This window comes from Rhipicephalus microplus, unplaced genomic scaffold (genome assembly GCF_043290135.1).
Source record: "Rhipicephalus microplus isolate Deutch F79 unplaced genomic scaffold, USDA_Rmic scaffold_15, whole genome shotgun sequence".
In the NCBI taxonomy this organism is placed as follows: domain Eukaryota; kingdom Metazoa; phylum Arthropoda; class Arachnida; order Ixodida; family Ixodidae; genus Rhipicephalus; species Rhipicephalus microplus.
Window position 1 is genome coordinate 25,789,871 of NW_027464588.1, and position 25,088 is coordinate 25,814,958.

General features: G+C 43.6%; 1 protein-coding gene across 1 annotated transcript in view; it reads right to left on the minus strand.

Moving 5' to 3' along the window:
* LOC119173762 (glutamate receptor ionotropic, kainate 2) overlaps nt 1–25,088 on the minus strand; it is a 234,997-nt gene that overhangs the window by 68,338 nt on the left and 141,571 nt on the right. The window contains exons 4-7 of the mRNA XM_075883220.1: nt 20,019–20,197; nt 4,735–4,788; nt 2,261–2,446; nt 935–1,093 (exon numbers count right to left, since the gene is read on the minus strand). Of these exons, the coding sequence (XP_075739335.1) occupies nt 935–1,093; nt 2,261–2,446; nt 4,735–4,788; nt 20,019–20,197 (578 nt within the window). The remainder of the gene's footprint in view (nt 1–934; nt 1,094–2,260; nt 2,447–4,734; nt 4,789–20,018; nt 20,198–25,088) is intronic.

Below are 25,088 nucleotides of genomic sequence, written 5' to 3' on the forward strand. Positions count from 1 at the left end.
GCTGGTTGGTACAAATGTACCAACCAGCCCCCATAGTACCATCGATTCGCACCCATTTGTTTCAGTAAAACTTATTACGCTCCTTCCAAGACGAAAATCACTGTGACGAGGAGGAAATCTACTCGCGAAGCCTCGTTTTTGTGCTCCGTTAGTGTAGAACAGCCAGAAAGTAACATAGCCAGGGGGTGCACACCAGGCCCGTGCCCTCCCGCCGAATTTTTTCCCGCCATAGGATATATTTCTTAGAATGACACTGGGCCACCTGCCTGCGCGAACCCAACTTCGGATCAAAGAGGTGCCCCTCCTGCCCCCACTCCCCTGCAAGAAACAAATTTCTGCCTAAGCCCTAGTGCCCTGCATCAATCGTCGAAGACAGCTGCGATAGATGCCTTTGGCTCAAATTCGGGGAGCGCGAACAACGTTTGTTTTATTCTGTTTGTTTGAATTTCACCAACGTAACTTCCGTGACAAAAATCAATGTCAGTAAATTTTTGGTGTACAAACACTTTTCTCTTAAACATGCGGATGTCATTGCTAGGAAATCAGAAAATAGTTAATAAATTATATCAAATATGAAAAAATTCAAATCAATAAGTAATTCTTCGGCTTTTCTTCTGAAACATTAATAAGTCTTCAACTATACAATCACTTCTTCGGGTAAGCTGGGTAGGGCACAGCCACGTGCCAAGAGAAGAACCCGCCCACGTTCAACATTTTTTCTGTTTCCCCCAATGCAAGTGCTGACCTCAACCTGAAGCATGGTACACCACTTGACATAGCAGCCTGTATCGCTGTTCAGTGATACCGAGATATCTCGTTGAAGTAGCAAAGCGTTCTATGAAGCCCAAGCAACAAATTTTCATAAGCGCTGATAGAAGCTTGCAGTATCGAGAATACTTATGCTCAAACTTAGGCAGAAAAAAAGAACGCTCACCGCTTTAATTTGCGTGGCGAGCGAGAGTCCATAGGGCCAGGCAGTGCGGCCTGGCTCACACGTGGCGTCATGCTTTGGTTCCAGATTTCGGCTCCTGCTCAGTGTCTGCAGTCCGCGGGCAAAAGATAACACTGCGTCGTGGGCCACGGCTGCACCAAACTGCATAGAATAAGGCAGTGCAAAATGAAGGGCTTGCATGAATAGTTACTTCTGACAGCCACGAGAAGGTACGAATTGCTTTAAAAAAGAACTGAATAAATTAAATGTACGAAAAGTTTCCTGTTGTTATGCAACTGTCTCTGATTGCATTGTGATCGTATCACTTTTTTAAGCTTATTTTGCAAACTCATCATTCTCATTGGGACACAAGGAATTTAACGCATCTCCTTTCATTGCCTTTTCTCACGCTAAAACAAAATTTCAGTTTTCGCCCTAACCACAATTTGATAATAAAGTAGCGGTTACTAATGCATTCATTATTATTGGTGGTGTGTTTTTACTTGATGAAGATTATGTTGCATTTTTATTTTGTAAAAGTGCAATCCTCATGGTTGCATGCGCAGATACAGGTAGAGGTCCTTGCGTTGTAGTGTGTCATAGTTAGGTACCAACGAGCTCACCTTTCCACTTTAGCCGATCCGTCACTCTGCGAATTTTGATCTCATTGAACGAAGTGTAATTTTATTGCAGTCGGAATGAAGTTGTAATGACCAGGGTGAGTAGAGTGGTGGGAATGGCAGGGGTATATAAAAACGGGTGTTGTTTTGGGAGTACTGAGCAGTGGGATTGTTCAGAGGAGTGGCACAAATGTGTAGTTGGGTTGATCTGCGACGGCTTCCAGACATGGAAGAATCGACTGAGAAGAGATTTGCTGTTAAAACAAAACGTACGTAGTCAAAAATTTTATCATTAAGCTCGAGGCCACCAGCACTTTATGTGGATCATAATACCACCTCTTGTGACAGTATATTTTCATTTTCTCGAAGCTAGTTGTAGTGTGACCTATGTGTTACAAAATTTCGGTATTCTCATTGTTTGCATAGGTAAGTAGAGGAAACTTACTACACTGTTTAAAAATTTCTGCTTGTCGAACTCGTGTGACCGTTCAGAAGCAGCGCAAGAATCTGAAAGCCGGTAAATCGCCTTGTCCGGTGCTTTTTCTTAGCGATGGTAACCCATCGTTGAAGATATGGTGAAACATAAATGAGCGGAAAGTTTAGCACACGTCAAGGCGCCGTTGTGCTGCTACCAATTGCGCTTCCTCTATACAGACTCAGAAAAATATATGAATCATCTGACTGGCTGTATTGAGGATGTGCGACCCACCTTTACGCTCGAAAAGATCTGCCTCGCCCTTGGAGACAGCAGCTGCAGCGAGTCCTCGACACCAATGATTGGTTTCTCGTCGAGCTGACCCAAGTACGAAGGCGACTCTTCGGTGGTCACCATGCGGAAGCCGGTCACGTTGCATTGCGAGCTGTAGAAGGAGCGCAGATCTAGCGTGTGCAGATCCTGTGGCAGAGGAGAACAAACAAACGAGAAAGCAGGGTCGCTATGGCAACGGTATTATCTGTCACTTGATATACTCTGTTGCGAGTCAGTTCAACGGATTCATGCAAGCAGACAGAAAGCTTTAGCAAGGGAAACTGACCGTCACGCACTTTTACGACAAAGTCACATTAAGCTTCAAGTAAAATTCCGAGAATAAAAGATTCGGGTGGCATGTGGACTGGTAATACAGATAGTTACGGTAATAATTGGGCATGTGAATAATTTAGGCATTTTTTGTGTCAGTTCAAAGACTAACTCATACGTCAATTGCATTTGCAAAGTTCTTCAGTCAAAATTATTTTTTGCAAGGCCAGAAAAAACTGTCACAACAAGATGCATATCAAGATGGCCAATCTCGGAAATCATTTTCACCACCCAGGGCTCTGTAACACGTAGACCAGTGCATACATGGGTGTTATTGAAGTGAGCCCGCACCGATACGTGGCCGAAGTGGCAGGGACTCAAACCCGCGTTCTTAACTTAGCATCACGAGATTTTACAGGTCAAGCTAAGGCGAGGGTGGCTTGGGAAAAAGTGTGTAATAAAACGTGATTTTTGTAATGTTGTATTGGCATACTAAAATATTATCACTGGTATACGATATGGTTACTAATTCGAACTGATGGTGAGTCGTCTAAACAGAAGAGAACGTAATACTTAACATAATAGGCAGAAATGCATGAATGTAGGTACTATTTCATTAGCCTGCATATGTTTATATATATATATATATATATATATATATATATATATATATATGGTAAAGAGGCGGAAATTTTTAGATTAACTCCTGAAAACTTAAGCTCTTTACTTGAATGCGTTACATTATTGTAAATTAAACATTTTCCAGAAATAACAAGAATCTATCTTTGAGTACACTCTAGTCACAAAAACATCACAAATAAATTAATAATTGTACCTACAATACAGCGGTAGCCTGCTCTCAGGAAATTATTACCTGCAAAGCCGCTCAGCCATTACGTCATATTATTCTAATTTTTTATATGTTCGAATCTCCTTACCTATTCCGCAGCGCAGGTTAGCAATGTGGACATTCATCCTCCGGTTAAGCAGCCTGCCTGGCTTTCATCTTAGTTCTACGCCTGTATATCTCCTACTTCCTTTGTTATCCAAGGTGCCCCCTTGTATTAACTGATTTCTAATCGCAATACTTCAAGGCACTTGAATCTAGGAGGTATTTCCCACGATTTCACCCACATATATTATCGTTCTGTTCAGTACTTTCATTTGCTAATGTTGGATTCGATTACGTGCTTGAGAGCCTGTCTAATAGAGTGATCTGCACCTGAAAAATTCACTATGGAGGCTACTTCATCCGTCAAATACATTTGCGGACTTTTTTAGCTAAAACTTATTATTTACAAACCAGAGAAAGAGTCAAAATTGCATGTTTCCTACTCGTTGTTACATTCAAATCATGTATTTTGTTTCAACTACGCCTTGCTATGAGATCCCGCCAATCCGCCGTTTTTCTGTCAGTGAGAGTCTTATGATTGACCTTGCAGAGAGCAGTTTGAAAACATGCTGCCGCCAGTGCTTTAACTTGTTTCAGTGTGCATTGCACATGCCATCACAGAAATTCCCATGCGTTGCACATGCAGTCACGTTTACTTCCACGCCATCGAAATATTAGTTCTCGACGAGCCAGTCACCGAGTACATTCATAAAACGCACATGCAGTGAGAAGGCAGACACGCATTCACACTGCATGTCTGCATTCGTTTCCTTTCGAAGAGAATAAGATTTTTTGTTTACTGTCAACTACGACGAGCAGATATACAAATGCTAACCATAATATAATTGTGCACTATAGGCAGTGACCCCTTCTCTTAAAAGCTGAGACTTTATGAAATAGCAAAACATAAATTGCTATCGAAGGAGTGCAGACACACAACGCTGCCATGCTGAAAGCTTCCGCCTGTAACACTTTCTTTCCAAACAGCACCTGCTCCGAGGAAGGGGCTGGTGGGCTAGGTTCACGCAGTGACGTCACACTTTTTCATAAACAGAGAGATGTGTAATGCAGCATGTGTCAAATCTTTGTAACTCCGAGCTTACTGGGCAAGTTTTAAAAACTTTGCAATAGTTAATTTGTAGGACAATAACCTCCTTCAGTGAATCGTATCGGTGGCTACATGGAAAAAAGTTTTCAGGGGCCCCTTTAACTAACAGTACATGCATCTGCCTTAAAATGCGCTCTAGTGGCTGCGAAAGTGAATGACACCTACCAAGGACGTTGTAATGTAGTTGTGGTATTCTGTAAGCATTCCGACATCCTGGGCCTGCGTGTACAGACACAAATGTTAAAAACAGTCACATGGAAGTTTCGACACGAACTGCTCATATCAAACAGACAGTATTTTATTGTAATCCAAGTTAAGAAAAACATATGATAAACTGCCCTTACAGTGACTTCTGTAGTATTGACCAAGTAATAAAGTGCTAGTTTGAGGAGTTATTTGCTTTCTTTACTATTACCAGAAGTGATACTTCAGGGTCTATTTCTATTCAATCTTGTCGCATATATACCAACCGCTCATTTAAAATACTCTTACTCCACAAAATAAATGTTGCGCCTATCTAATATGTACATCTGGTTTAGTACCATCAGCATTACGCTAGGATGCAAGCATAATTAAGCCATGCTTTTCATTAGCAGACTTCAGCCAAATGTTCACCTTTGATTCTGATATTACGCTTGATATGAAGTTGCTATGAGAACTCTAGTTGTTTTGGTATAGTAAACATATTAGCGTTAAAGAGACAAAAGAAACTTGCGAATCCTACTACTCTGAGGTGGGACACCAAATCAAAACTTGTCGTGTGTAGGGAGTCACTTCTCACTTGTAATAATTTGACAAAGTCAAAACTTATTGTGTTTAGGGAGTCCCTTCTTACTTGTAAAAATTGGACACATTACACTGGTAGGTAAGTAGGAAGCCACAAGAGATTTGAGAGTTAAAAAATCTCACCAACCTCTTACTGGTTTCGCAATTCACTTCAAATCTTACAAAGATATTAACAAGTTTCGAAGAGACCCTCATACTTATCTCAGATGTCTTCTGTTAGCACTCATCCATCGTCATTCTTCTGTCCTTCTGTATTCATTTGGTGAATTTTGTGTTTCTTCTTAAACACCTATAGCGCACAAAAACGGCAGGAACACGGGGGCGCGACCCGGACAGATGTGTGCTATAGATGTTAATATAGAATATCGACAAGCCCAAGCTCACGTTATTTGTGTTTCGCACACTGTCGAAGCGGGTCGCTGAGGCCACATTGAAAGGCACGTGTGGTAGAGCTCTGCTCCGGTAGGTGCGACAACGATCTCATCTCCTTGAAACATGCCAATAACATTAAGAAATGAGTTTTTAAAGCAAGACGCAAAAGCCCAAGACGCCTCCCCAAATGCGAAATTAGACGTTGTGTGTGCCGTCCCGAGTGGCCTGGGACGAGTAATGCACAAAAAAAAAATCTTCACGCGATGACACCACCACGAGACGCATTGAGAACGTCACAAAAATAACGTCCCTATGACGTTCAGCTAACGTCACTGTGATGTCCCGTCCAATCATGCCACCCTCAAGTGAAATCGTAGAAATTGTCAGTTGGTAAAAACTTGTCGAATGACGCAGGCAATGCGAAAGACGTTGCTGAAAGCGTTCGAAAGGTGGCGGGCTGACATAAACACACTAAGTAAGAACAGAAGCAAGTGACCATCCATGCATTCCGTACAAATGGTTAACCAGCAAAGCTGAAACGTGCTGCCCCGCTGTTGCGAGGAGACATCGCTTGGTATGTACCTTGATTAGGTCGTCGGCGATATTACGCAGCAGACATTTCAGAATGTTTTTTTTTGTTTAACGGAACGTTGACAATTTTTCCATTGCCCCACCGCGGTGGTCTAGTGGCTAAGGTATTCGGCTGCTGATCCACACATCACGGTATCGAATCCCGGCTGCGGCGGCTGCATTTCCGATGGAGGCGGAAATGTTGGCCCATGTGCTCGAATTTGGGTGCACGTCAGAGAACCCCAGGCGGTAGAACTTTCCGGAGCCCTCCACAACAGCATCTGTCATACTCATATAGTGGTTTTAGGACGTTAAGCCCCACATATCAATCAATCATCAATTTGTCCTTTATTGCATATAATTCGTTGCCGTGTGTCTATTGCCGAATGCAAATCAACGACAGATGCAGATTAACTATGATGCGGACATTGAGCCTGGGCAAATCCAAAGGAATCGGCGGGTAAACGTACTCGTTGATGGTGGTTAAATTTGGGAGGCTGCTATTGATCAGCGATTCCATGCACGTACCACAGACCTGAAACTGAGTGACGTCGGCATTAGCTGGAAACCACCGTATCTGTACCTCAATGGCATTGCTGCAGACACCAAATCTTGTCAATCGTTTCCAGTTCGTTTTCAAACCCCAGGTGGTAAGAGACGTCACAGCTGAAAAAAAAAGTGCCGCTGGAGAAACTGCTGCCGAAAGCAGACGTTTTCCTGGCGAATGCGCTCCCGCAGTTATCCCGTTGACACTGTTGTTCCCGCGAAGCCGTTTGTTTGGCGCGCCGTTGGTTCAAGATTTGACATCGTGAGCCGATTCCGCGGCGTGGTTCGGAGGATCCACCCGTCACCAGTACATGCATTCCCTTTCGTGATTTAGCCCGGCTTGGACGTCTGTGGGACCGTTGGTGGTAGATAGATAGATAGATAGATAGATAGATAGATAGATAGGTCCTAAAAATGAGTGGGGTACGTAAAAAATGCTTTGCATTCAAAACGAGCAAGGCCGCGAAGTTCGAGTGCTCTTCAGGCATGACACCATTATTTCAAAGCTCTCTAGGTTTAGTTTCTTGTTTGGTACAGCATATGCTTCGCGATTAAAAAGAATGCGCAGTTCCTTGACTACATTATTCTACTAACAAGCATTGCTCAGTCTTATTGTTTCTCATGCCAATTTGTGCCTTTTGGTTCATTTACAACTCTTCGTTACAAAGCATTGTTATCTCTTCAGATATAGGTATAAAGAAACACGCTTCGTCATAAACGATTCGGGAACTCTCTCGGCCATGAGTAATAATACAAAGAGAAAGAGAGACATACCAATCGGAATACTTGAAAACTTTGTAGCATTCAAATGAGCACGCAAGAGCAAATTGAGGACGAAGAAAGTGATTTTAATTTTGTTGTAAAGCCTTCTAACATTCTCTTTGCTAGAGTTGTATACGTTTTATTTATCTGTGTAACCACTGCCGAATTGTAACACGACTGAGTACACCAACAACGCAACCAAGTAATAGTTGCAGCGCAACTACGGAAGCAAGAAATAAGGAGGGCAAAAAGCGCTTGCTTACGCAGTTACGCTGTAACTACTACTTGTTTGCGCTGTTTGTGTATTCACGTCCTACCAATTTACCCATTTTCACGCCGCATAACCGCCACATGTTATTGTTATTGGTGCTTGACAATGACCAGATGACGAATGAATGGCAGACAAATAAATAGAGGAGTGGAAAGGCGTGGCCACATCATTAAGATATTATCTGAAAGTCAGCGCCACGCCTGGAGAATGAAAGCCCTTTTTCAAGTGCCAATAAACATAAGGGAATGAAAACAGGCCTCTGACACTTCCAGTTTGACGACAGGTTGCCAAGCGAGGGGATTCAGCGTCACTTTCACTTATCCAAACGTAATATATAGTTTGCCTTTGCTTCTAAGACACGTCAGGGTTTAGTGGAAGGGCGACATCTGGTGAAGGCACTCTCCAAGGAGTATTAATCGAATCTTTGTACTTGGGCCACTCCCGTCACACGAACAATTTCTGCACAGCTCTCGGAAGTTGTTTACCTCTACCGTATTGTATCTCTTTATTGATATCATGCGTTTTGTTTTTGAGCTTTTGTGCGCAGCCATGCCTTTCAACAACATGTTTGGTCTCGACAGGCCTGGGAAAAAAATTGAAGAATACATATAAAAACTGTGAACAAAATTATCCTTGTTCTGCATTTTCAGAAATGCGGCACTCAGGCTGTCGTTCTCTTACTTATATTTGGAAATTCTTGTAAATTAGAAGGTAGAAGGCCGTGATAAAATTACTTTTGCTGCTCCTTTTAGCTATCGAATTGCGTCGCGCTATTGGACTGTTCCACAACAGCAGCGAGGTGTACAAAAGTAATCTTGTTTTCTTTTGCGTCAGATTTGAATGTGTATATGATGTATGCTTTTAATAACTAGCATATTTGAAAGAGCCGAAGTCTGGCACATCATTAATATACATTTAAATGTCTGTCATTACGGTAGTTAAAAGTGTACAAGTTCTAGTTCATGTACGATCTGCCTTGTATTTCCAAGTGCCTTCTGGTTGTGCCACTGCAAATTTCCTCCTGTATTTTCTATCTCAAACATTTTAACATATCTCCGTCTCTTTTTGAATGCGTATTACTAAGGCTTCTCTCAAGCTATCATAACCAAACGAAGACAAAGTTTTGACCGAGTTTTATTCACCAAGGTCTATTTATTCTGCAGCTCTATTGTTTCCTTTTGATTGGTTAGTCTGAAAACCACAAGTGTTAACATTGGGTAACCCAAAGGCGGTTCCGCTGCTATGCTGTTTAGAAGTTTCTTTGATCTGCTTCCGAAACACAACGTCTACTCTTTCAGAACGGCAGACCATAAACCACCACATCGGCTTTTCAATGGCAATGGAAGGTAGGAGAATAATTCAGTTCGTCGGCCCACCTGTGTAAACACTACCGCGAATTTTCTTGAATTTTAACTCTGCTGACTAAAAACTAAGGTGCTTTAAAAATTGGACGCCCGCTACAACGTTTTAGTTAAAGAGCTCGTTTGAAAAAACACATCACCTTTACGTTTCTGAGCAATCGAAATACCCAAACGTTGATCAATAACATATAATTGGGTGTCTGGCAAGTGGAACGGAAGGGTTTCAAAACTGCTCAAGTGAATGGTGAACAAGAAGCGCAGAAATATTAGGAAAGGGGGCGGGATGGAATGGTTGCTTTGAAATCATCGCAAAATTGAGCCAAAAGAAACATTGACAAAAAGCTCACTGCACCTTCACAGTGCAAACTGTCGAGAAAGTTTTATTGAAAGAAAATACACAAACTTGTGCAAAGAGCCACGTGATTAAAATGTCAAAATCATCGACCAAGGTCTTATTCAGTGCTAAGAAAAAGAATTTTAGTAGCATGCAACATGCCGGATGGCCTCACTATGTATGTCTCACCAGGTCTGTTAATAACGAAAAAATTTGGCAGATCTCACGTACCTTGGACTAAACTTTTTGCGAAGCATGTGGAGGGAAGGTGACCGGGTTGAAATTTTTTTTATTAAGCAACACGTCATTGAATGACGCTAATTATATGTAGAAATGTTGCACGCACAGACATATGTTGAAAACTTGCAGATGTGTATGTAACCGATAGTTTACACTTGCGCAACGAGATCAACTGCAACATGCGTAATAACAACATCAGAAGCAGACATGAAGCGCTGATGCTCACGAAGATGCTGGCCCTGGACATTGCTACATAAATCAACTTCAGCGCATTGCAGCTAACCGCAACTGACGTTATCCCGACGTGAAGGCTTTACCAAAGGTGTAAGTATATGAGTTGGCAGTAAAATTGGGTAGGAAGAACTGCAACCACTATTGACGTTTCACTAAGATGAGCATCTACTTGAAAAGTAGCTCTGAGAACTGGCGTAGATCTGTGAAATAGTGCTTGACTGACACCCAGAATGCTTGGGTTCGATTGCCGCACTAAACCAAAAATTCGTTATGTCAGGTTTTTTTAACACTGACATTTATTCTATGCTTTCGTTGCGTCGACGCTACCAATGTCTGGTATTGCTTAACGCTCACGCGTTAATATTGCCCATATTTGTTCTCGTCATTCCTGGGTAGATACCAAGAACTGTCAATCACCTGCGTCAGATACCCGCATGGCAGCGGTACATACCCGCCCGTTTGTATGCGCCACTGCCTGGTGGGAAGTGTTTGACGACGTACGCGACGGGATTGTAACAATATTCATGTCTCAACCAGCGGGTCATATTCGTCAAATCATCTTACCTTCCCATGGTAATTTCAACTCACGCCCACTTATGGGGTGACTACGAGAGCACCAAACGTAAGTGGCTAAATAGATTGGTACACTCAAAGTAGCGAAAATTCACTAAGAAATGCTTCGCATTTAAATACTAATAAAGGACATCGTTGATGCTCCGTGTAACCTTCCGGCTTTCTTGTTTTTTTTCTAGTTTGAGCGTTTGACAGTGCTAGCGTCTGACAGTAAAGACATTCAACAGTACTCCCTGCAATGCAGTGAAAATTTTCTAACAATGTGTTTTCAACCATAACACCTGATTATCTGATAGCCCGTTATTTAATCAATTGACAGTGTGATTTGTGGGAAACTCCGACGCAGCAGTTTGCACGGTATATACAATACACCCCCTCCCCTGCCATACGCAACGAACTTTTCGCGGCGTAGCCCACCCATTATATCACTAGCTTTACCTCCACAAGTGCTCATCCACAGACACGAAAACCTGTGTAGCTTGTCTGCAGCCGACAGAGGCAGCTAATCAAGTTTTAGTGGGTACATTAGAGTTTCAGATTTGGTGTTCCGCTTTTCCCGCAAAATGCAGTCGGCTTGAGACTAGGTTTGGTGTTTTCCTGCGGCTGAATACTTTGAGTGAGCGCAAGGCTAAGGCACCCTTACACTTACATTTAGGCGCACGTTAAGAAAAAACGATTACTTACGAAATTTCCTATACAGCGTACATTATAATATTGTCACGTTAATGCACTTACAACATCATAAACTAACATTATTATTAACAATAAACGCGCCAGTCAAGAACAAATCTCGGTGAGCAGAAGAAAAATATTACCCTGCAAAACAGTGTGTGAGCTTAACGTATGTTTTACCGAAGTCAGGGAAGTGGGGCTCCCTTTAACCAATGCCTATTATTTTCACGTTGTCAAATCGCCTCGAATCGACGAAACCTAGAAGTTATAGCCATGAACTTACGACAAATGCATGGACATCTTGTTAAGAATGAAACTTTCCTAAAGATGGCGAACTGTGGCTTATTGCTAGATATTTTATACCTTACTTCGATCAAGCCTTGCGAGCATGCCGTTCTTAACCACTGTATATTCATGGTGAATGCGATATCGCAAATCGTGTAAAAAGCGTGCCTGTTATCTCTTCCATCATTGAAATTTCTCTAATGAGTCCTATTATTTTTATAAGGGTAATATTACTGCTACCAAGAAATAAATGAGACTCTTTACCCATAAGGCATCGATACTCTCTATAGCCTTCTACATTATATTATGATCTTAAGAATGCTTTTATTCGCGGGTAATTCTTTTTCTTGTACCTCTACAAATAGATATGTTTGTTGATATCATTGTACAAAAATGTTAAGTGAAGACCTTGCTGATGAAAAATGTTTTCTACGGTGTGCTTTGAAATTTTATTGGCCCAGATGCTGGTGTAACGCTCCTGAATAGTTACACAATTATGGAACGACAAGCTTGCCCTACACAGTAATTCCCAGTGCGTACTCGGTATGCCTCCCTTTGTGGTTTGCTTTGGTGTATGTAAATCATCATTATCAGCCTGACTACACCGACAGCAGGGCAAAGGCTTCTTCCTTGATCCGCCAATTAACCCGGAATTGTGCTTTCTGCTGCCACGTTATAGCTGCAAACTTGTATTCATATCGGCCCACCTAACGTTCTCTTTCCTCTTGCATTTTTTTTCTCCAGGAATCTCTTCAGTTACATTTAATGAGCACCGGTATCCTTGCTATACGCGCTACATGCACAGCCCATGCCCGTTTCTTATTCTTGATTTCAAGTATGATATCGTTAACCCAGGTTTCATCCCTGACCCATTCTGCTCTCTTCTTGTCTTTAGGGGTTACATCTATCGTTTTCCTCTCTAGCGCTCGCTATGCCATTCTCTATTTATGCTGAACGCTCTTCGTAAGCCTTCAACTTTCTGTTCCTAAGCAAGCTCCGGCATGATTCAGCTGTTATATACTTTCAAAATGAGGTTTAGTGGCATATTACCAATCACAATTTAAGAATGCTTGCCGAATGTTATCCACTTCATCCTTATTCACCTGGTTATTTTACTCTCATGGTCGCGCTCCGCAATTGCTACCTTTTCTAAGTAGACATATCCCTTAACAGCTTCCATCTTTTCTCTGTGTTTGAAAAATGCTGTTTTCTGCGAAGACTGTTGCACGCTACTTTAAATTTATGCATTTTAATTTTCTGACCTACTCTTTTCCTTCTCATGTCCTGTGCACGAATCATGAACTGTAATTTGGCGCCTGACTTACTCATCAAGGTAATTCCATCAGCTAATCGAAGGTTGCTAAGATGCTCTCCATTAACTCTTATCCCTATCTCTTCCCAATTTAGGACCTTAAAACCTCCTGTACATACGCGGTTAATAGCAGTGGAGAGACACTCCTTTATTTAAATCCATTCAATTTCTTTATGGGGAACTATGGCAGCTATTGATCGGCTGTATATTTCGTCCAGTATATTTATATAGGGTTCATAGATGCCCTGATTATTTAGTGCATCAATGCTGATGTCTCGACAGTGTATAATGCCTTCTCGTAATCTATGAAGACTATGTGTATGGGTTGGCTGTATTCCGCACATTTCTATATTACCTGATTGATAACATTGTCACGACGTCAAAACAGAGGTCTTGCCACAGAGATTGAGACACCAGAAGCAGGTCGATCTTTTTAATTAGAACGCGCAAAATAGTTCTTTTGCGTCCATTTCGTAGTTTTTCGTGACACATGCACAACTGCCATCGTCTTTCTTGAGCAAGCACGTGACATTTGCCTCCCTCCGAAAGAAGCATCGTTCCGATGTCAACTTAGGTGCTCTACCAGGCGTATGAAGTGGCCGTACGGAAACAGTAACCGGGAGTTAATTAACTCGGTAAATACGGTTTCATACGCACGACGTGCACGACTTCGGGCAAATGCTTTTTGCGCTCAGAACTACAATCAGTGTCGGGAACAACTTCGTTGTTCACGTCGTTCAAGCGTCGCGTGAGGCTGTATGGACGAGAGCACCGTCTTACCAAATTCTCAGACAGTCAACGTTGACGTATCGGAATCCAGACCCACACTTTGTCGCCTGGTGTGTAGCTAATAAACTTGTGTTGGGTGTCGTAGCATTGTGCATCTTTATGCTGCTGATGACAGATGCGCACGCGCGCGAGCTGTATGGCTTCTTCGGCGCACTGAGTGAATTCTTCGGCGTCTACATGAATGCCGTCACACTCATGCGGCAGCATGGCGTCCAATGTTGTCGTGATTTCGCGACCATAGATCAGACTGAACGGTGTCATTCCAGTGCTTTCTTGTCGAGCAGTGTTATAAGCAAAGGTCACGTACGGCAATATTTGATCCCAGTTTTTATGTTCCGTGTCAACATACATGTTGATTATGTCTGTGAGGGTCCTATTGAGGCACTTCGTCAGTTCGTTCTTCTGCGGATGGTATTCATTTGTTATCTGGTGAGCTGTACAGCTGAGTCTGAGAACTGACTCCAAAAGCTCTGCAGTGAAGGCATGTCCTCTGTCTGTGATCACTTTTGTCGGAGCGCCATGCCGAAGGACGATGTTTTCTATGAAGAACTGAGCGGCTTCTGCTGCTGCACCGCGCTGCATAGCTTTAGTCTCCGCATAACGGGACAGGTAATCAGTGACCACAATTATCGATCTGTTCCTTACTGTGGAAGTTGGAAAGGGACCCAGGAAATTCATTCCAATCTGAGTGAACGGCTTTTCTGGTGCTTCAACTGGAAAGACCAGCTGGCTTGCTGGGAGGCGCTCTGCGTCTTTGGCAGTCGGTGCAAGTTCACACGTGATGGTTAACAGCAGCAGGTAACTTTGGCCAGTAGTTCTTGCATCGTAGTTGGCACAATGTTCGGGTGTAGCCTAGATGACCACAACTAGCTTCATAAAGGCACGCTTCCATAATTTCTTTTCGAAGAGAGGCAGGCACGACGAGCAAGTGCGGGTTACCGGTTGGTGAGAAGTTTTTCTTATAGAGAACATCGTTTCGCAAGCAAAAAGATGGCTGTCCTCTAGCAAATAACCACGGCACGTCTTTACGTCGTCCTTTTAAATATTCCATGAGTGGTAACAGCTCAGGGTCACTGCGCTGCTCTCGTGCAATAGTGGCCGTGTTGACATTTCCCGAGAATACCGTGTCGATGTTTTCGTCATCAGGAGCGACAGTTTTCACTTGCGACAGTGGGAGACAGTCGGCGTCGGTGTGCCTCTTTCCATATTTATAGACAACGGTCATGTTAAACTCTTGAAGCCTTAGGCTCCAGCGCGCCAAACGACCAGATGGATCTTTAAGGTTGGTCAGCCAGCACAAAGAGTGACGGTCGCTAACAACCTTGAAGGAGCGTCCGTACAAATACGGACGAAATTTGATGACTGCCCACACCACGGCGAGACACTCCTTCTAGGTGGTCGAGTAGTTCTCCTCCTTGCGGGAGAGAGTTCTGCTGGCGTAGGCTATTACTGTTTCACAGCCGTCTTGTCACTGCACAAGAACGGCACCTAGACCTACATTGCTGGCGTCAGTGTGAAGTACTGTAGGGGCGTCCTGGTCGAAGTGCGCAAGGACTGGAGGTGTTTGCAAGCGTTGTCGCAGTTCATTGAATGCCATTTGCTCCTGTTCACCCCAAAAGAAGGGGGCATCCTCACGTGTGAGTCGTGTCAATGGCGCCGCAATAGACGAAAAGTCCTCGATAAATCGCCGGTAATAGGCGCACAACCCTAAGAAGCGTCTCACAGCCTTTTTGTCACGGGGTACAGGAAATTGTGCTACGGCGTCTATTTTGGCCAGGTCAGGTCAAACACCCTCGTGAGTGACAACGTGGCCTAGGAAGCTGAGTTCGTGGAAACCAAAATGACAATTTTCTGGTTTTAAAGTCAGGCCGGCCGAGCGTATGGCTTGGAGTACGGTGAATAGACGGCTGAGATGTTCCTCGAATGATGCTGAGAATGCAACAACGTGATCCAGATAGACCAATCATGTTTGCCACTTCAGGCCCAATAGTAAGGTGTCCATGAGACGTTGAAAAGTGGCTGGCGGCGAGCACAACCCAATAGGAAGCACCTTAAATTCGTAAAGGCCATGAGGCGTCACAAAGGCAGTTTTTTCACGATCTCTCTCGTCGACTTCTATCTGCCAGTAGCCGCTTCGGAGGTCTATTGAAGATAAATAGCGCGCATGACGCAGCCGATCGAGTGAATCGTCTTTGCGAGGCAGTGAATAGACGTCTTTCTTCGTGACTTGGTTCAACTTGCGATAATCAATAGAGAAACACAAGCTGCCATCTTTTCTTGACCAAAACCACGGGGGATGTCCAAGGACCATTCGAAGGTTGTGTGACGTCATCCACGAGAATCTTCTGTACTTGCTTCCTAATCTCCTAGCACTCTTTCGGAGCCACACGGTAGGGGTTCTGTCGAATCGGTTGCGTGTTCTCTTCAGTAATGATGCGGTGCTTGGTCAATGGTGTCCGCTGGACCTTTGACGTACGCGAAAAGCAGTCATCGAATCGGTGTATAAGTCCAAGCAGGCGCTTCCTATCAGAGTGCGGTAGCGTGGAACAGATGTCCACCGACAAAGTTGTCCAGGCAGGGACTGTCGCGTCGTCTGGTTGCAAAGCACAGCAATCCTCGGCTTGGGCTATATTGTCGAAGCAGGCAATTGCAGTTCCCTTCTGTATTTCACGGCGCTCGCTGCTGAAGTTTGTGAGGAGCACTGCTGCCTGTCCACCAGTAAGCGTTAAAATGCCTCTCGCAATGGAAATGCCTTGCGTGAGCAAAAGAGCGACTATATGCTCCACTATCACATCTTTATAGGAAGGCCACCCACTGGACACAGACACAAGGCAGCAGGATCTCGGTGGGAGCGTCACATCGTCGGCTATTCTCAAACGACCACGTACTTCGTCGCTGCTGTCGTCGACATGCGGATGTGCGCAAAACGTCACCATACGTTGATGAATGTTGATAACAGTGCCATGATCTTGAAGAAAATCTATGCCCATAATGAGCTCTTTACAGCAGTCTGGCAACAGGACGAAAGTGGTCACGAAGCTGGAATCCCCAATGCGAAGTCGAGTGGTGCATTTACCCATGGGAGTCATACCACCAGCACTCCTTATGGGCGGCCCTGTCCAAGGTGTCTTGACCTTTCTAAGGCGGTCGGCGAGTTCTTGTCGCATGATTGAGAAGTCGGCACCAGTGTCTACCAGAGCTGTAATGTGATGTCCGTCGATGAAAACGCCAAGATCAGCACGTACGACTTCACCTGCATTAGTATTCGTCATCGTATTCGTCGTCGTATTCGTCGTGGTTGTCGTCATATCTTCTTGCCATGATAGGGGGAACTTTTCGGTGTCTCGACGATTGGCAACCTTGCCACCGGAGGTCGCAGCAGTGAGTTTCCCCGGCGCGGGCTAGGCGAACAGCCTCTGGTGACGTCCGCGTAGCTCTGAGGCAAGTCACGGTGACGCGCAGGAGATAGAGAACACCAGCGACGCGGTGTAGTTGCTTGGCCAGTCGACAGTTGATCGGCATGGTGGGCACGACGGCCTTCAGAGCGGAAGGAAGCGGGACGAGAAAAGTTAGCGAACCCGGAATCGCTATGGCGGCAATAGCGGGCAATGTGATCTGGTTCTCCGCTGCGGAAGCAAATAGGTCGATGGTCGGCCATGCGCCACAAGTCAGTTCGGCGAACTGGTGGTCGTCTTATGGAATCCCGTTGCCACCAAGGTACGGCCGCGGGTCGTGGCTGGAAGGGTGTCGCTACAAATGACGGTGGTGGACGACGAACCGCATCAGCGTAGCTCGCTGGATGTGGCTCAGGACTTGGCTCGGGTGGTGTAACGGCTTGCCTCAACTCCTGGCAGATGATTTCGGCAACAGATGCGACGAGCGGTTGGGTAGGAGGGACGCAGAGGGCTCGAAGTTCCTCATGCAGTATTTGCCTAATCATTTGTCGCAGGGAACTTTCACATACAGCAGTGTTCAGAACCACACGGCACTTATTGCCGTGTGGTTCGGCAGGTGGTCAAAGTGTCGGTATTGTTGTCGCAGTGCGCGCTCGATGACAGTCGCCTCTCTTATGAATTCATCTACTGTTGTAAGCGGATTTCATACGAGGTCCGCAAACACTGGTTCTTTGACACCCTGCATTAGGTGACGCACCTTCTTCGCCTCGGGCATGTCAGGGTTAGCTCGTCGAAACAGACAGATCATACCCTCTGCGTACATGGCGGCTGTTTTGTTGGGTTGTGGTACGCGAGCCTCAATCAGTTGCTGTGTGTGATCCCGTCGGTCCGTGTTTGAAAATGTGGCGAGGAGCTTTCGACGAAAATTTTCCCAAGATTGGACAGTAGCCTCGTGGTTATCGTACCAGGTGCGAGCGCCATCTTCCAGGGCGAAACATGCACAGCCAAGTTTGTGCTGTTCGTTCCAGTGGTTAGATACAACGACCCGTTCGAACTGTTCGAGCCAGTCCTCGACAGCTTCGTACTATTCCCTATCGAAAACTTCAGGAACACGAGGATGTTCAAGAGTCACCCGCGAGGGAAGAGTGGTCTGCGATGGAAGGGTAGCCGTGTATGTGGTAGGAGCTACCATGCTGGTTAGAGGCTGAACAGGTGCGGACTCCGGACATAGGCCTAGTAGGCGCCGACTGAATCGGTGCACCGGAGTCATGACGAGGGGCTGGGTTTCTGGACTAAGTGAACGGGTCCGAGCAAGACTGCCCTGCATCCGGTTGTAGGCTGCAACACCTCCTCCACAATATCGTTATCAATACACTGCAATCCGTAGCAACCAGTTATCTGTACAAACACAATTCCCAATATGCAGGGGACAAGCAAATCGCGAGTGTGTGCTGTAATTCCGAGTGCTGTCGACAGTTTGGGTGATGCCTTTCTGTCGGCTAAAGTGCATTTATGTCGCCTGGTGTCGTTTGCATTGCGATGCATTCTCCGCGTGCCTGGAGCACCACTAAAAATGCGTAGCAGTCGAAGCCTCCCGTACACTACTGCACTTGAATGTCCACTTAGCTCGCTCGCAAGAGTATCGGCCTCCGGGGAAGAGACGTTTTATTGATGTGCGTTTGCGTGAAAGGCAGCCACCATCGTAGGCGGTGCCTTGCTGGCAGACTGCTTTACGAGCACCGCCCAATATTGGCTGTTAGCGGAGCGAAAGCAGCCACGTGTCGTAGAATGAGAAATCGCACACAAAACAAATTCGGTTAGAACCGCTCAAAACTATAAAACTATAATGAACTTCAACGGTGCTCGCGAAAGCAAAAGAAGTTGGGGTGTTTGAGTGAGGAGGGAGGTCAAGCACGCGCATCGTTTTTTGCTTTAGAAACTTCGGGCTACCACTTTTTCGTTGTTGTTGTTGTTGTTTTCAGATACCAGCGTCATAAGCAAACTGACGCATTTTTACGACACAATGTTTTTAGGGGGGTTTTAGGCTCTGATGACACCGTTTTACACCATTTTCTTCAAAGGCAAACTCTACATGTTGTGTGAAAAATGCAATATCAAGAGAAAAGTTTAAAGCTGTTCTGATGACAAATTAGCAGTGAGGAGGCCACTGAGCGCACAATAATATGACAGAAGCAAAATCCAAACACTGCTAATGAAGCAGTTTAACCAGGTTGGAACTAATCTACAACACCTTTTTCACAAAACAGTAATCATCTGCCTATGTGAGCTTTAAAGAGCATATTCTAAATAAACCAAGCAATAACTTCTTTGAAATTGGCCAGAGTTTTTGAAAGTCAGCTAAGATACCACAAGTGCGTGTGTAGTGAACTCGAGGAGAGCGGTATAGCAGTAAAACATGGTACAGTGTTGGCATATCTAAATACCAAGGATGGTTCGATATGTTAGCTTTTGTAAAGTTTCACTAACTTCAACACGGTTGCACTAATGAAGCTAGAAAAGTGCATTGACACTTTTCTAAAAAGCTATGACACCTCTGAACAAAACTTGACTACATTATTCTTTCACAATGTAGAGAGAAATCATTTCCAAGTCGCTGCTTTCTCGCTAGGTCATATTCTGTTTACGAGCTGTGGTGTATATTTACGAATCTACGTGTTGTGGTGTAGAGGTGATGATGCTTCTCAGCTGCAGCACATTGTTTGTGGAGTCGTCACAATCTCCACGTCAAAGCAATGCCCCCACTAGATCTTCTTGGAAAAATGCGTATACTGACTCACATTTATCATTTTGAATTGATTTGTCCAATGACTGATTCCTGGAGGTCATTGAGTGATTTTGCATACGCTCAACACGACACGAAGAATTCGGGAAAGTGTGACATGAACAGCTGCGCAGTAAAAAAATATTAAACGTTGATCCAGCTCACCTGCTTTAGGTATTCCTTGACGCGATGCGTCGGTGCGTCCAACAGGATGTTTGATTCGCCTCTCCGTCCCACTTCACGAAACACCTTGCGTAGCTCTTCACCGGGAGCGCACTGCCGTAGTCGGAAGGTGACGTCACCCGTTGGGGACAAGCGCAGCACTTCTCGAAGTCGGAGGATAGCTGTGAAGAATTTAAGCAGCATTGAAATATGATGTACTAATGACATGTTGAGCATGTAAAGCCTTAGCGAGAGTTCGCGTGCAGGAATAAACATATGTCAATAAAACCACTGCCGTGCTCGTAAACAAAACGAACGAGGACTGCAGCTTATCCCTGTTTTTATATGTTATTCCTTATTTTTATGCACATTCGCTTCGTTTTTTATATATTCTATAAGCCATGTTCGCGCTTTATTATGGTAGTGGCTAGTCTTTTTCACCAATAATAAGGATATTCTAAAATCCCAACAACGAAAGGAATTCGTGCGAAAGAACAGCTAGACAGGGTTCCTAATAATGCCTTCACATAGCTCCAAGAAAAACAAGACAAAAACCAGTACAATCATGTAGCCATAAATTTCACATATATACGCTTCGTATTTAATTACATTGACACCAAAAGTTAATTAGGTAGCGCCACTGAAGATGAGCAAACTCCAGTCTTACGGAAAGATGACACGTGTGTAAATGAAGTTGCACATAACGCGACATCGTAGGTCAAATAGTGTTCATATAATCAGCCCTTATGTTTCCACGTTATTTGCTTTTATGAACCACTCATTTCTGGAATGTCACTCACCCTCAATAGTGCACATTTTAGCAAGGCACACTATGTTGCGGGGCCTAGCATTTATCTAACACTGAAAAGACAACGCTTTAGTGCCTTTACATAACGCAGTAGCTCGTGTCCCTGATCGTCGTGTCATGAACAACCTAATAATATTTCTTTCGCATCTTCTTCCGCATGTAGACATGAATAGTTGGGACCTCTGAAGGTAAAATTTGCGTTAACAGTACTGTTGGCAATTTACTACACTCCTCGCATCTGTGCATAAGCTCTGTTTCTTCTTTTCGGGAGGAGTATAGTGGAGTGTCGCACCCTTAAATTGGCAACACATTTCCTCCTCCTTCCCTACCTCCTCTCTTCCACAGCGTGTCTTACAATCAATATCAAGTATTAGCACCATCAATCGAGCGAGCAATCATCATTTTAACGTGGCCAAGAACAGACATAAGATATTTCGGCAGACGCACGTAAAAATGAAACATTAAATATAAGCAATGCATTAAAGACAGACTTCAAATAAAGATATCAAATAAAAGGCGCAAATACGCACAGACAAAAAGAGATCAACGCAAAATGGGAAGAATGAAAATACAGGAATGGGGGTGAAAAAAAATGGGATATCTACACGACTATGCGGAAGGCTTTCTGAAATACGAAAACTGGAAGAATATGTACTTTGTGAAAAACTGTGTTACGACAGAGCAAGACTCAGATAAAGATATTGACTGTGGACTATGAAAAGCATCCAGATCAAGAAAGATAGCTATATAGAGATTGCATATTACGAGCACTGGAGTGTTGGTTGAAGTTTGCAGGTACATGAATTGTTCAATTCTCTTTTGTTAACTTACACGAAATTCAAAAATTCATACATCTGAAAAGTAAAGGGCAGGATATCACACCAAGCTTTTAAAAACAGCACGTCAACGCGATGTAGCTGACAGCGAAGTGATGGCATTGGTAACAATCTGGCAGTGTTAAAACCAGATCCAGAGTCATTTTCAGCGACACGATTGTTTTCTATGCATATGAATTTTCTCTTGACTCGCACAATGGTGGTACTACCTAAGTTAGCTATGATATTCCAGATCACAGATGCATATTCAAGTTGAGAAAGACATATTGCAGTATACGACATGTAGAAGAGAGTAGGAGAACCAGTTTCTTGTGAGATTCTGCAAACACAGCCGAAAAAACGAAGGCCATGCAAGGCAGCACGTTTAGTGTGAGCAGAAAAAGTTAGCATGCTCTCAAACTGAGCACCAATAACACCAGAATTACTGAACATATAAGCTTTATATAAAAACGTGGTATTAACAGAGCATGAAAAACACACGATGGTTGTTTTGTGATATATATTGATGAATTTGGTCTTTCAGGTAGTCGGGTATCGGTTATTGTTGTCGCGAAATTCGGAGAAAGAACCTAAGTCTGACTGCAGCAGGCGACAGTCGTTAACTGAATAAATTTCATTAAACACCTTGATTTCATCGGCATATAAGAGAGAACAAGGATAACAATATGCAAAAGAAAGATCGTTGACATAAAAAATAAGGGTGAGCCTAATACCGACTCTTGAGGGACCTCACTATAGTAACTTTTTTTAAATAAAAAAATAAAAAATAAAAAACTTGGTGCAAAAAGGCGTTCAGCCATTTGCGGCCACTTAACACAGATAGCTACGCCAGTAGATGCACAACTGAAGAGTCACCGTCAAAGTTTGCAAAATCAACTAGCGTCACTGAATGGCTAACTACGCCAAAAGCCTTGATCAGGTCTCAGGAGACTAAGTCAACCTGTTCTCTCCGAGAAATACGGGGGGGGGGGGGGATTTGCATCATAAAACTAGCAGGATATGCGGTAGTTGAGCAGCCAGGGAGAACCCAGTGTTGACTGGCAACTAATGACACACAATAATGACAATGACAATGACACACAATATGTCGGGAAAAGCCGACTCAAATGCATTCGATGTTTGAGTGTCTGCGTAACAGTTTTCCCACGACTACTTATGCTACCAGCACAAGCTGTCTGGTTCGACAGTTTCTTATGTCATATATATTCTGCGAAAGTCAATTATTTTCGCCGGCACAGGAGCCTTTCCACAGCTCACTGTACAACATAAAATCACGTAGTGAATTTCGAAATATACCATAGACCAAAATATCTAGAAAATGCTCTAAAGAATCAAAGTGATTCCATGGTATACTGTAGGTTCATTGTCACGAAGGTTTCTTTTCGGGAAAGTGCGAGCCAATGCAGGTGTGGAAATGAAAGTCCATGACAGGATCGAGAGGCAGACGGTGCATGTCCGACTGCGCATTTGTTGCGCAGTCACAGTAAGCGTTTATGTGCGTTCCGACTAAGCCACGACACGCTTCCATTGAAAATACTTTTCTTCTGTCATAAAGAACCACCTTTTTTTTCTCACCACTTGTCTGGCAACGGGAGGAGACTTCCAGCTGAATCGTTTCAGGCCTAGAAGAACCACTGCGGGCAGATCAATAACAATGGCTTGAGCCGAGTGACAGCCCATGAGTTAGATTGCAAAAGCAAAGTAAAAAAAAGGAATGCAAAACCTACGCAACATGACTGATGCCGCGACATCAGGAGATTGATGCCAGAGAAAAATCTGATCGATAGAACAGAAAAATTTGAAGGGGAGGGGGTTTCATGAAAAATAAATCATATACGTCTGTACGTACGTTTGTGTAAAGAACAAAGAGGAGCACAATAGCTTACATGAAAAGGTAATCACTGGTGGAGGCATTTCACCGATATCAAAAAGATAAATTTCTAGCAACCCGAGAACAAGCAAACTACGTAAAATGTTGTACTTGAAGGCGTCAAGACGATGCAAATGGTAGGAAGAAATAAAAACGCAGAAGGAAGAAATAAAATGTCAACTAGAATTGCCAGAGCATCGGCTGCGATTGGTTTTACATGGTTGACCCTTGAGACGTGCTGTTTTAATACAAAGAAACACACACTAAAAACAAAGGTAAAGTTCAGGTCAAGTGCGAAATAAGAACTGTTTATTTGATGAAAACCTGACATATATATACAAGGCAAAAGAAAGAAGGGAAGTGTGAAACTGCGCAAAGCACTCGACAGGAGAGCAACCATCTGCGTCTTATCGTCAATTCTGGCCTTGTAAACTTACTAAATTTCCATGTAAAAACATTTTTGTCGTATGTGACATCTATTGATGGCCCGCTAGCACAGATGTCAGCTCGACAACACCACTGTTGTATCGTGATCTAAAGAAACGAGGCAAAGAGAAATGATGTAAGCTTTCACGAAGCGCAAGCTTGGCGAAGGCGTGTGTTCTGCCTGTACAACTTTGGACGATGCTTCTCCTGAACACTTGAATTGTAAAACAACGCCCTTGAAAAGTGTAAAATTGTTTTGAGTGGCAATTCTTGCATTTGAAAAATACTGAGAGAACTTGCTTAACGGACATCGAAATTTGTCAATCTTAGTTAGCAAGGTTGTCACTAATAATGCAATAAAAGATCTCAATTCAGACAATCGAGGTTACCGTGAGCATAAATAGGCATGGATGCAAATGATAAGCTACTGGTAACTGTTATTCCTAAGTCTCACCTCGAGTGAATTCTATTTTGGCAGCGCATGGCGTAAGCTAGTTTCAAGAAATTCAGTTAGTCTGAGGGTCTTGAGTATACCATATAGTATCAAAGTTTTAAGCATGAAGTCTACAGGCAGCAACTAAATGATTATCTTGAGATTTTCAAACAGAATTGAGAGTACTTACTTCAGCAGTGTCAAGGGTTATAAGATTATATTGAGGTTCACATATATTTCACCCGTCGGTCAACACTTCGTAAACAGGGTGGCTAGTTTTTCACTAAAGGAGAGGGTACTAGAATCTTAAAAGAATGCTAAAATTCTTAATACATAAAAAAGAAGATGACAAGAACTTGAAGAAGTACAGGCTGATGAGATTTCTCTACGTCGTTACAAGTGATTTACAAAGGTTACAAAGGATTTTGAACAGGCTACCTAATAATCTACCGCATTCGTACTGTCAATTAGTTATAGAGAAATGCTCAAAATACAGCTAATCGCTCTACATAGTTTCTATTATTTGCGAGAAGGCATTTGATTCCGCAGAAACAATAGTAGTCTTGAAGAAACTGCAGAATCAGGGCGTCGACAAAGCGTATATAAACATCTTGCAAGAAGTCTCTAGAGAGTCAACAACCACCATAAAAAAGCGACAGAATACCAATCAAGGAGAGTGTAAGACAAGGGGATACAATCT